The sequence below is a fragment of the Chinchilla lanigera genome, unplaced genomic scaffold (assembly GCF_000276665.1).
Source record: "Chinchilla lanigera isolate Chin_1 unplaced genomic scaffold, ChiLan1.0 scaffold00002, whole genome shotgun sequence".
In the NCBI taxonomy this organism is placed as follows: domain Eukaryota; kingdom Metazoa; phylum Chordata; class Mammalia; order Rodentia; family Chinchillidae; genus Chinchilla; species Chinchilla lanigera.
This window is the reverse complement of record NW_004955403.1, coordinates 2,723,695-2,736,543: the sequence shown is the minus strand read 5'-3', so window position 1 is coordinate 2,736,543 and position 12,849 is coordinate 2,723,695. Positions and strand designations below refer to the sequence as shown.

Genomic DNA, 12,849 nt, shown 5'->3' with positions numbered 1-12,849 from the left:
CTCCCCGCAGCTTGCTAGAAGCATCTTTCCTCAACAGCTAACATGAATGAGCTTCAAATATGTTATTGGCAAAATCTGGGCCGGTAGGCAGGAGCTGTTGGCCTAGGAAGCAGATAAAAAAGAGGGTGTCAGGGACGGACCCAACTTCTGGTGTCCTTCTGTGTCATAGAATAGGTTGGCAGGTACCTTCTTCTGTCTTCAAGAGAGATACTGAAAACTGACTAAGCTGGTTGGGGTTTAGTGTGTTGTTGCTTGTTTGCTTAGATTTTTTTTTTCACCCTTGGTTCTTAACTCACATGAGGTTTGCCACGAACCAGGGTTAACACCTGAAATTTTTGTTACGACATTGTGTTGCAAACAAGTCAGACGAAGGCCTGCTAAACACAGAGATATTTATTAACCATATTAGCAAGGAAGCAAAAGCGTGATTCAGACAGCTCGTTCTCTGACGAGACAGACAAGGCACAGCCCATAGGCAGCATCTTTGTTCTTATTGCGGCCACCAGGCAGTGCCGCTTCAGAACCCAGTGAGTGGAAACCAAGCCCGGGTCTCTGCCGGGGGCGCCTTTGGGATCCACGTATCCATTCGCACTGGAAGGCAGAGCGTCTCTCGCATATCTTCACTTCTCTGCATACTCCTCACTCTTTTCAGTTTTGCTCATGGGAGCTCATTGGTGGATTCTGCATATCGATAAGCCACCAGTCTGCCCAGTTTCCATCCACCGCCAACATTCTCAGTTTTAGGTGTTAGTGAGAATACAGACTGTGAGCTCGCAGAGTGGATGCTTGTGCAGTTCTGCCTTTCTGTTACATTACAGGCTGAGCCTAAGTGCTGATTAGGGCAACTTTTGCTCTGGAGTGCAGACTTGAACCTGGCACCCTGGTGCTCCCACAGGAGTTTTGAAATGAAAAGCAAATACGCAGGTAGTAGTGCAATTAGGGGAATCAAAAAATGGCCTGTGAAGTTTTCCTTGACAAAATACATTGGCAAAACTTGTGTATGGTAAGACCTCTTAGATACAAGGCACGTTTATCATTTAGAGGCCGATGTCCTCCATGCAGGACCGTCTTTAACCTCGTTTGACTGCATTTCCCTGGCTTAGGTGGCCAGTTTTTTTCATTGCACCCTTAGAAGTAGTTTTCCATGGGACGTGCTTTAGACAGTGCAGCTTCCAAAATCAGGGTGGAGCTTTCGTCCACATCCTCATCACTGGCGCTTGGCGCTGCCTGCCCGAAACTGGAGGCCCGCGGACTCCTCTGTAACACGTTGTCCATCGTTGAATTGTGTGCTCACAAAGAGTCAATTGAGATGTTTCCAAAACCTATTTATTTCATTTGTACTTGTAATTACAATTACATAACCTAATTAAATATTACATAATCCTGTGACTTTTGAGTGTAAATATAAAGAGTTATTGTTGCCCTGAAAAATAAATTGAATGCTTTGGAAAGACTCACTGGAGGAGAATTGCTGACAGTGTTATTAAATTAGATGAGGACAGAATAACTATCAAAGATGGGGGAAAAATACTAAAAAAAGTATTTTTTGCGTGAGCTGTTTTGCAAGTATGTTTTGAGTTATGAATTTTAAAGAAACTGAAATGTACCGTCCTTTAATAAAGATTCAGTGGGTAACTTGAGTGAGGGGGCCATAGTCAGAGTCTTACAGTTACACACAATATTTAAGGTACATGCATACTGATTTTTATTATTTTCTGATTGGACTGAATTTTTTGATTAAGCGACTGGTTATAGATCTTGTGATTGTCAGACAAAAGGGCTTTGTTCCAGAGAGGGAGTGAAAGCGCAGGCTTCACACAGGGAGCTAGATAGACAAACGATAGATAATACATAGGTGCATAGATAGATCTTATGGTGTGTTTTACAATATTCTACACAGCCTGTGTTCATATCTCATCAAGCCAGGCCCCAGGTTTTGTCTTCAAAACCTTTGCCATCCTGGCCTTGTTGCTTTCAGCTCTTAAACTTCATTCTAAGGCCCCGGGATCACTTAGTGCCTGGCCCGGAAACCCGAGTTCACGTCACTGTTTTCCCCTGGGGACGGTCTGCACATGTACACAGTGGCAGCCCCTTGGGTCCAGTCCTCTGTATTGGACTTCGTGGTTGAGAATGAATTTTATTTATTACTAAGTCTATTTGTTCAGTGTTATTTTGTAGTAAAGATTCTTGGAAAAATGTGCAGTAAATAATGTTTGATTTCTGTCTGGGTTCCATGGTGGCTGTGATTTAAGGTTTAAGGTTAAGGTTATGTTGTTGCTTAAGAATTTTTAGCCTCTGTACTCATATGCACTGTCTAAACAAAACAATAACTCTATTGTGGACCAATTTTTTTTGTTTTGAAATGCATAATATAGCCATACTTTCTTGGGTTTAATTAAGACTGTGTTTGTACAGGGATCTGTAGCTTACAAGGAGGTGAGGCAAAGAAATGCTTTTTGTTATACACAAAATTGAACAAAAAGAGAAAAATACTGCTTTGATCCTCTTATTAAAGAGAAAAAAGGAGACAGACACTCTTAGCAAATTGCAATTTATTTGATTTTTTTAACTTATATTTTTTACAAACACCAGAAAAGAGTCATAAAACAGCAATTTGTCACACGACTTATTAAGCTACATTTGAATGTGAAAAGGATATTTCTACCCAGAGCAATATTGTTTTTTGGAACCACTTAAAAGCTTCCATGGGAGGGTGGTAACTGGACGAGGGCTTTGGGAGCGGCCCTGCGTGCTTCTTGCCTAGAGACAGGTCCTTTGCCCTCCTCGCAGGGCTCAGTGGGCCCTGTGGAGGGCGCTGGGAGCGGGTGGAGAGGCCTGGCTCTTCCTGCTTGGGAGGAGACGTTGGTTGGGGTCTTTCAGGACCTGCACTGAGGTTATTCCGGAGTCGACACAGAAAATGCAGCCTCCCTGCCCACACCCTCTGTTAAGCAGCGGTACACCTGCAGATATTTTAGGAGCCTTCTTCATCTTATGTTGAAATCTTATTGCTATGGTTACCCACATATTTTTCTTCCAAACCACTTAGTGGAAGGGATGCATACTGACATCTCAGGATTTTCTTGTTTTGTCGTAAGGAAATCTCTTTCTTCTCTTGGTATACCCACTTGGACCGTGTTCTCTATTTTCTTAGTCACATGAAGAAGGGATGAGTTCTATTTTTGTGCTATTGTAGTTGAGCTCTTTTTGGACCTCATACTTACTTGCTTCTTTCAGTTAATTTAGCTTTTTTAAAATTTAAATATATTTTTTTTTTGAGACAGGTTCTCCCTTTGTAGTGCAGGCTGGCCTCAAATCCATGGCGATCCTCCTGCCTCAGCCTCCCAAATGCTAGGGTTATAGGTGTGCACCACCATGCTCAGCTTTCATTCAATTTAGAAGGTCACTATAGTGACCTTTCAGAAATTTGGGGGCACCTTTTATTTTAAACTAGTCACAAGAGTAGGCAAATTTTGATGTACAACATCATTCTTCATTAAATCACTGTCTTTGGGGTCAGATAACCCTTACGAACTAGAAATATTAAGAGAGATGAGATGATCCTCTGAAAGACTGCTCGTTATCCCTTTTCTGGAATATATATGGTGCTGTATGGAAACCTGAGAGTGAGAGGCATGTGGTAGGGGGAGGCGAACTTATGTCCTCACCTACCCAAAAACCTTGGGGTGACATTGAGACTGGAGTTAGGGAGAGGGAACGGACCAGACATGAACACTTTGTCCTGAATAGAGTAATAAAATGTATGTAAAATACTTCTCATTGCCTAAATCCAAAAGTCAAATGATGGCAGGAGCATTTCTTTCAAATGTGCTTCACTTGAATCTTACTTTGTAATGCAGGGCACAGACGTGCGGAGGGGACTTGAGGGACAGTGTGGGCGGGGCAGAGCAGGGTTTTCCTTCCATGGGCATTAGCTCGGCTCTGGGGCTGGGCTGCGTGGGCAGGTGGCACGGAGGACTCATCTTTTGCTCTCCTGGACTTTCAGGGGATGTAGCGAGACATGAAAGTGGGGAGGGGGCCGTCTCAGCTTCCCCGAAGGCCTGTTGTGGAGTCAGGAGATCGGGAGAGGAGCCGGAGGCAGACAGAGATGCCCAGCCTGCCTCTTCCTGGGTGGAATTTCCCCTCTGGACAATGACCTGAAGAGACCTGGGAGCTTCCCCGTGAACTGCATTTTTCCCCCAGCGTCTCAAAAGTCCCCCAGGCAGCCCCGGGAGGAAGGATGCTGATGCCCAGGCTTGCTTTTCTGTGGGCTGTGGGCCCTGTACTCGGAGCGGTGAGGCTGCAGGTTTCCGAGGTGAGAAAGCACAGTCCTACCCATGGCCGGGAGCTGGGAGGAAGCGACTGAGATCTGTAGGAGGAGCCGACTGCTTGGTGCCACATGGGACCTGATGTAGGAAAAGGCTCCATATCCAGACCGGGTGGACCTGGGAACTGTGTGACCATGGGGTCCATGTGTCTGCTCAGGAAATGGGACCAGCACATGCCAGGCAGCTGTCACAGGACTGCGTGAAGCCTGGTCGGGATGGGCTTGGGCCGCTGAGTCTCTTGCATACATCTGTCCTGTGTGAAATCTTCGCCCACTTCAAAGCTGCTCTTGGCTGATGACGGCCCATTAGGCTGAGCTCTCTTAACCGGGTCCCGATCGGATCTCTCTAAAGTCAGCCACAGGCTCTTTCCTGCCTACCTTGCAGGCGGTGGATTGAGGTGAGCCCGTAGAGTTGGAATGTTTGAAAACTGCGTCTCTACCTGACAGCTTTGAATGTTACTTAGCACTGTTGGCCTCTTTTGTTTCTGCAGTGGAAATGGGATTGGATTTTGCTACTGACATGCAGATAGAATCGTCATTATTTTCTTCTCTGGTGGAGTGCATTTTGCCCCAAATGTGTGCATAATATGCTGTTTTTAAAGATCCAGCCACCACATTTTTCACATTTAGCAATTTGTGTATTGTTATTTCTAAGCAATTGTAGGATTTTTCCATCAGCCTGTAATTTACTAAGCACTGTGCAAGCAAATGAGGTATACAAAAGAGGTCGGAGGCAGGGCAGGACTTCCTTAGTCACAGTGTGTGTGGAGAGCTGGGACTGGCCCATGAGGGGTGGTGAGCTGTCACCTGAGTGGTTCTCAGCAGGAGCCCCTGTGGGGAAATGCCAAGTATGGGTGGCTGAGTGGACAGAAGCGGTGTTCGTTCAGGAAGGAAGTCGGCGCAGACCAGGATGTGCCATGGAGTCAGCTGGCTGTGAGTAGAGCCAGAGAAAGGAGCAGATGGCCCAGAGGAGAGGCACAGGGCCGCAGGTGAGCCGGCCCGGCGTGTCTTTGATAAGTGACCTTCTGTTCTGTGCCTTCTCCCAGGGATGGACCTGACTGGTCTGATTTGATCTTGACAACCTGCCTCCTATTTCCCAGATCCCTTTGTGGCTGGGGTGGATCCGTGACCTCATTCTGACTGAGCTGAGGACGGCTCAGGGCATTTATGAAGTGTTTTCTCCTGGAGGAAGTGTGGGAGTCCCCATCCCCCTTCCCTGCCTTGTGTAGAGGAGGAGCCGCAGCCATGCAGCAATCTTGCTGTTGAGGTGTCTCTGATCCCGCAGACTTGTAAGCCCACATCTCAGATGTTTGCTTCCGGGTCCCTGCTGCGGGGAAAGAGCAGCCTCTGTGTCTGCAAAGCACACTGAGTGTGCTGGGCACCGTTGAGGAAGCTCACTCTCCGATTGCACAAGTGACTCAGGCAGGGGTCCACAGACAGCACCGAGGTTCTGGATGGGCCTCATGGGGAGGGGACAGCCAAGGGGGCCGACGTCCTGGAGAAGAACAAGAGAGGTCTGGCAGAAGAAGACAATCGATTGCAGTAGGACACCAGTGGTTCCTAAGGGGACATTCTGAGTGGAGGAGGAAGAAGCCGGATGCCCCGAAGTTCCTCAGTAAGAAGGAGTGGGATCACCCGGGGACGATGGCAAGAGAGGCCCTGTGGCCAGGCTGCTTGGTTGGGAGTTGTCGGGGCGCCCCAGTGGACACACGCTGCAAGCGGTGCAAGGTGTGGTGCTGTGGTGTCTTGGTTACTTTTTTCTCATTGCTGGGACAAAATACCTGACGCCCAGAATTAAGGAAGGAAAGGTTTATTTTGCTTACAGTTTGTAGAGGTTTCAGTCTGTACTTGGCAGATTATAAGGCAGAGTGGCACATGGCAGAGGGCTGCAGCTGTTGGCGGCAGAACCCAGCAAGGCAACAAGCACACACCAGGGCAGAATGGCGGAGGAGGAATGGCCTCAAGCACCCTTTTCCTCTCCCTTACATATGCAAACTGTCCAGCCCAGGGTGGGTGTAGCTCTCACACCCACAAGCAGTCAAACCCTAAAAGCCTGCTCCATGGCCGCTTGAGGCTTTGGGGGGACACACAGACATAAACCATAACATGTGGCCTTGACAGGGATGCAGAAAAGCACTAAATCATGGCTCCAGGTGGAGTTGAATGGAGCAAAAGAGGTCAGTTCCATAAACATGGAGACAGAGAGAAGAGTAACCCAGGGGAGGGGACTGAGCAGAGGCAATGTCACCGGGCAGAGGATGCTCAGAGAGCATCAGGGACCCCAGGGAGGGCTGAGTCGTCACCAGGGCCTGTGCACTGGGGAGACGAGGAAGGCGAAGGTCCCGGGAGGGTGCAGTGAACCTGGTGGAAAAGGGACACTGCTGTTCTGAGAGCTGGGCGGCCCATTTCCGAGAGGCAGATGGGGTAGGATGAGGGGAGGGAAGGGCGTATAGGCCCACGGTGGTGGAGGAAAATCATTCTTTGCTTCATGCAGGGGTAGCAGGCTTAGCCGAAGATAGCTTGGCCAAGACCGAAAACTCAGAGGGAAGAAGTCAGTGGGATGTCCAGGTGGAAGTAAGGTGGGGACACGCGGGAGTAAAGGTGTTGGGCGGTGTTGGGGAAAGACAGTTTTAGGTGCGTTTAGCTCTTCCTCTGAATCAGACGCAAAGGTGACAGGGAGCTCAGGAGCTCAGGAGCTGAATAAACAGAAGCTGAGACCTGGAGCGCGTCAGAAGCTGGCTAGTGTTGGGGAGATATGGTGGGGCCTGGGAGCGGCTCCTTGCCTGGCTGCGTGAGGACACATGTAAGAGGCCACTCCATCACGGGCAGGAGCTGGGGGACCCAGCGTTCAGGTCTTGGGGAGCTCTGAGGTGAGGGCCACTACAGTAATGTCTCGGAGAGGGAGGGGGAGAAGCCCCGAGTGCCAGGGAAAGGTCCGTGTCTGACGGGGAGGAGGAGTCATCCGAGGCAGGGATCTCTTTTGGTGGTGTGGCAGGGAGCTGGGCAGAGGCTGAGCAGAAGGAACCGCAGCCCCACCGTGGGGCAGGACTGAGGCCTCTGCTGCCTGTCGCTGCCAGGAAACTGTGGCTGCTGCAGAGAAGTTTAATTTTGCGTCTTACTTTTTTCTTTTCTTTTTATTTGAGAAAAACCTCAGCGAGGTTACCTACCAGACATTCAGAATATACTGATGCATTGTTTACCGAGATACAATTTAGGCAGAATGTAAGTTAGGGCCTGATCTACAGAGTCTTACCTCACTTTGGCAAGACTCAAATCTGAATCTGGAGCTACCTACAGTGTCCCATCTTGGGGGTGTACTTCCCTGCCGCCTGCTCCATGGCACTTTGCTGAGCCAGCCTTGGGCTCCTTCCCGGCGCGCTGCTGGGACCTGTCACCCATTCACAGCGGCTGCTCCTAGGGCTGTCTTCGAAGCACGAGTTTGAAAACGTCTTAAAAAAGCAAACTACTCTAACAAGGTGGCCGATGGCGTGATGCATAGCTTCCTGACTGATGTTATTTCCACTAGCAATGGACTAAATAAAGAACTTTGCTCCCAGCTCAGCAGGAATCCTGTGAAACCCAAGTTTATATTAACTGGCAGAGGAATAGATTTTGCACATTGGGACCAATTTTATTAATATGAGTCTTACAGAACCAGCTTCATTGCATAAGAATGGTTTTGCTTTATTATGATTCATACTGTATTCTTTTGAGGATCGAATCCAACTAAAATCTTGGTTTTATGCCTTGAGTATGACTATTTATTTATAGGCCTAAATGCAGAAGTTAATCCTTCCATGTTGTCAGGTTGTTTTGTTTTTAGATTTGTAGATGGATTTTGCATTATGTTTTCTCAAGGAACTCAAGTGTCCATTAGAAGGTATCCACCACCTACTCAAGCCAGATTTGTTCTCATCTTCCGGTGTTTACTCAGTCTTATTTAATGTTGTCATTTTATGAGGGTTGTGAATCTGGGAGTGGAGGTAATAGGAAACATCTTCATTATTTTAGGTGGCGAGTTAGGCTGTGATTTGAGTATGTTGTCATCATTTTTATTACATAGGATATTTTCACTGTTATTGTAACTGTGGAAATAATTTGGCATGTCCTTTCCTCTTGCTCCACAGAATTTCCATTTTGAAATTGACAATGAAAAGAACGATTGTTTTGTATACATTTATATTTAACAGAAGCACTTGAGAAGGAACCAGGAGTGCAGCAGAGAAGGAGACCTTCGCAACACGTGTTCTGGAGTATTGAACTTTAATTGCCAGAAGTCAATAGATCGGACAGAGATTGAAATGTTAACCTTTGCTGGATAGATGTTTACTTAGGAATTGATTTCTGTGGGCTCAGATGAAACGTAGACAACTGAGGGTTGTCAGTAATGGCACAGAACTGCCCATTTGAGCTTAGCTATTGCTATTTTTAGAATAAAACCCTCAGGGATAAAGTAGGATATGAGGACCCCAAGATCATGGGCAGCGCCCTGCTAGGAGACAAATACACCACTATATTTGACGGAGATCTTTATTGCATTTGTCTCACCACGCTTCATTTCTGTTTAACAAGTAGCCAAAAACTTGTTGAGTTGAGTTTGAATTAAAAAGGGGACAGGTGGAGCCGTAATCTAGTCAATGTTTCTTTTGATGTTTTCGTAGTTTACGTTTCATAATTTAAGTTCAAGGTTGAAAAACTGTGGCTGACAGGACAGGCAGCTTGCCATCTGCATTTGACATAAGTTTTGTGGGCATGCAGAGACACTCATCTGTGACCCATTGTTCATTGTTGCTTTCGTGCTGCAGGGGCACAGCTGTGCTGCTGTGACAGAGACGGAATGGGCTGCAAAGCGTAAAATACTATCTCGCTCTTCGTGCAAAACCCTAACTATAGTTCAGCTTTTCTTTTATACTATTCACAAAACCTGATGGCAAACACTGGTTTATACATTGTTCTGGAGTCAGATTACCAAGATGCTAATGGAGATACTTGTTTGTGACAAGGAGAGTCCTAGCTTTAAATAGAGGAGAGCTTCAGCTCTATGTTGGCATGGCTGTCACAGGGCAGGGAGCCTGAAATCAGAGAGTAGATCATCTTGAGTAGCTCCTCTATGTGGTGGGATGGTGGTGTGTTGAAAAACCTCTATAGTAGAACCAATTTGTCACCCCATGTCCACCACAAAATTCTGTGGAGTCAAAAGCAAACAGAAGTCATGGTGGTGGCTTGGATTAGCTGTGAAAGCTTGGTGGAGACTGTTCGCTTTGATCTGATCTCGTTTCCGGGTAAAGTATGAAATTGGCTTGATAGAGAAACAGACTGTGGGATTTCAGTGATGCCCTAGTCCTCCGAGAACTCTCTAATAAAACACTTTTGATTGAGTGATTTATGGGCAGTAGAAATGTATTGTTCACTGTTGTGCAGACTGAGGAGACCAAGATCAAGTGACAGCAGGTTGGCATGTGACGAGTGCCCGTTCCTCCTAGACGGTGCCTGTCGTGTGTGCTTGCATAGCCAAAGGGACAGCACAGGCACTTTTGGGGGAGTGTCCTCCCATTCCCCTTCAGGATTCCCCACCTCCCAGCCCCCACTGCACTGGTGGCTCAGTTCCAACAGGAATTTTAGAGGCCACAAGACTTTAGATCGCATGGTTGGGTGGGAGAGGAGCTTGCTTGAAGCGAATGATTTATTCCTCATCTTGGTAGGCTCTTAGTCATCTTTCCTCATCACTGGGACAAGCACACCCACAACCTGAAGGAGGCAAGGTTATTTTGGCTCATGGGTACAGTCCATGGTCAGCTGGCACCTAGGCAGGAGAGGCATGGTGAAGGGCATAGCGGAGAAAAGCTGCTCTGTCATGGTGGTCAGGAGGCAGAGGGAAGGGAGGAGCAGGGGCGGGGGATCCCTGCTTCCAGGTCATACCCACAGTGACCGCCTCTTCTGACCCGAGTCTGCTCCCAACACCAAGTGAGCTCTTGGCCCCCTGACTCAGTCCTCTCCCCAAGCCCTACCATGAGTGCCTGAGGTCTTCCGGGGCATCCTCCATCCGGACTGTGGCAGGCAGATCGGCTGAGCAGCCCAGTGGGCAGGGCAGCGGGGACCGGGTGGGGTGGAGGCTAAAGGCATGTGTTGGCTGGCCTGATTCTATTACCTTGCGAGTGAGCCTTGGGGCGGTCAGTCGGTGTTGCACCTCCCCTTGGTGTGGGAACCCCCAGGACGGCTTTGCTCTGCTCCTGATTCTAACTGATTCCCATTCCCGGAGGGAAGGAAACCAGGCGACTGCAGTACCGCAGCAGAAATCCTCTCTTAGTGGACACCACCAGAAGCCCTTTAGCCCTCTGCTATGAACCTTTCACAGTAGAACTTAGGATGCAAATAGGAAGTAAAATTCTCTCCTGATTTTATGGAACTATGGAGTTAGCTGGGCCTCTCTTTCTTTCTGAAAGCAGGGATGGAGAGAGAGAAGGGCTGAGCTGAGACAGGACCTCCTCTCTTCTCCGAAGGGACTTCCTAATGAGCGCTGCTTTTTATTGAAGATGGATGGGTGGAATATTTGGAGTGCAGTTTCATCATGAATTCTGCTCCCTGGGGAGGGGCGTCCACTCCCTCCAGGGATTGGCATCGGAGCTGGCAGAGGCCCCAGAGGCTGCAGGTGCCTATAGATCCAGAAATCTCCCACTCACCAGGCCTTCTGCAAATAACACCGTTCTCCACACCTTTTGAGTGAAACTTGGACCTGCAGCTTATCGTGTGCGGTGTCACCTGTCCGTCCTGTCAGGGGTGGTAATGGATGGCACCTTCCGCAGAACAATGAGGCTGGGCGGATCAGTGCCAACAATGATGGATGGGGGGCAGGAGGGCTCTGGGGAGGGTGCCAAGGAAGCCCGTCATCTGTGCCCACAGAGGCTGATGGCACAGTCGTTGCCAGTGTCCCGTGTCCTGGAAGGGCTGTGTGAAAACTGGGGGGCTTTGATGAGGATGTGGCCCCAGGGGCTGGGGAGTGCAGGTGATGGGGGAAGGGTGGCCTCCCCAGTGCAGGCAGCGCAGGAGGCGCTCAGCTTGCCCTGGCCCAGAAGGGGCATGGAAATGGCTCGGGCTGAACAGTCAGGACCCCCGTCTGCCAGGCCCCTTCCCTACCCCCGCATCTCTCCCTCTTCCCTTCCTTCCTTCTTTCCCTCCCTCCTTCCTTCCTGCCTGACTTCCTTTTTCCTTCCTTCTTTCCTTTTTTTCTTTTGATGATATTTTCTATTTTTATTTAGTTATTTTTCAAAGTCCAGCTATCTCAGGGTGATCATTTCATTAAGATAATAAAGGAGAATGCCTTTTTATTACTAGGTGCGTGCTAAAGTATTAAGGGATAACATTATAATGTGTACAATCGATTCACATAGTTTGGCACTATCTGTATGATACCTATCTCTACACATTTCTAAAACATATTTTAGTATCTCTTTCTAGCTCTATAGTTATTTTTAACATTTTTATTTTTATTAGTACACATTTGTAGTGCATAATGGTTAGATTCATCACTAGGATTTGGTACATGTACATAACACAGCTCAATTCTTTTTACTTCTCTTTTCCTTTCTTTCCTTTCCCCTTCCCCTCCCTTCCGATTCCTCCCCTCTCCTCTCTTCTCCATGGTGGTGGTCAATGTATGTAGACGGGGCTAGATGAGAGTCTAAGAAATAACAGACTTGAGCTAAACAGACTTTATTGCAAGCAAAGTAACTCTTTCTGGTGCGTGGGAACGTGACTAGGCTGTGGGTGCTCAGTGACCCTTTATCTGACCAACCTTGCCTCGGGGGGTGAGGTGGGGAGAGAGCAGAGGAGGAGAGAGGAAGGAATGAGATCTTTTGTTTGAGTATAAAAGAGAGGCAGTAAAGCTATCATTTCGGGACCCTTGGGAGTGATGGAAAGAAGAGGGAGGCAGGGAGAGTTTGGCCAACCAGCACAGAGGTGCAGATCTGAGGAATTTAAATTCCGGAGGTTCTGCTGCATAGTAAGGGGGCTGTAGGTGATACTGCTCTGAATATTTCAAGGTAGCTAGGAATGATAACTTTATTTTCATAAAGAAATAAATGTATGAGTGTGTGAGATGATAGATCTGCTAAAGACCTTATTTCAGTGGTTAGATAATAGATACATGTATTGAAACCCAATACTGTGCTCTATAACTATGTACAATTAGTATGTCAGTTAAAAGCAAAATAAAGAAGAAGAGGAGAAGACACTTCATGGAAATGCTCTCAGCTCAAAGCTGAGTGCTAGGACAGTTTTATCCCAGCATTTTAAAGTAGGAGACTCATAGCACTCCTTGGCCTTTGATGACGAAGGTTAAGACTTAGATACCTGATGTTACTCAGCGAACTGACTGACATCTTCTTGCTTAGGATTAAAAGGTACTTTTGCTAGCTCTCTCCCCAGAGCCTCTTTTTTGCTCCGTGATTCTTCTCTCCTCCTCGTCTTCTTTCCCAATTCTTTATTTTCTCTCCACACTAAGGAACATCCGGCAACAGTCTCTTTAG

General features: G+C 47.7%; 1 protein-coding gene across 8 annotated transcripts in view; it reads left to right on the top strand.

Annotated features, from left to right (window-relative positions):
* Positions 1–12,849, top strand: part of Plcl1 (phospholipase C-like 1) — a 261,560-nt gene that overhangs the window by 168,108 nt on the left and 80,603 nt on the right. The window contains exon 1 of one of the 8 annotated variants that reach the window (XM_013511993.1): positions 4,201–4,312. The exons of 4 other annotated variants lie outside the window; for them this stretch is intronic. In XM_013511993.1, coding sequence (XP_013367447.1) covers positions 4,238–4,312 — 75 coding nt within the window. In that variant the 5' untranslated portion in view covers positions 4,201–4,237. 3 more of the 8 variants (XM_013512012.1, XM_013512015.1, XM_005373259.2) reach the window with 3 other exon arrangements.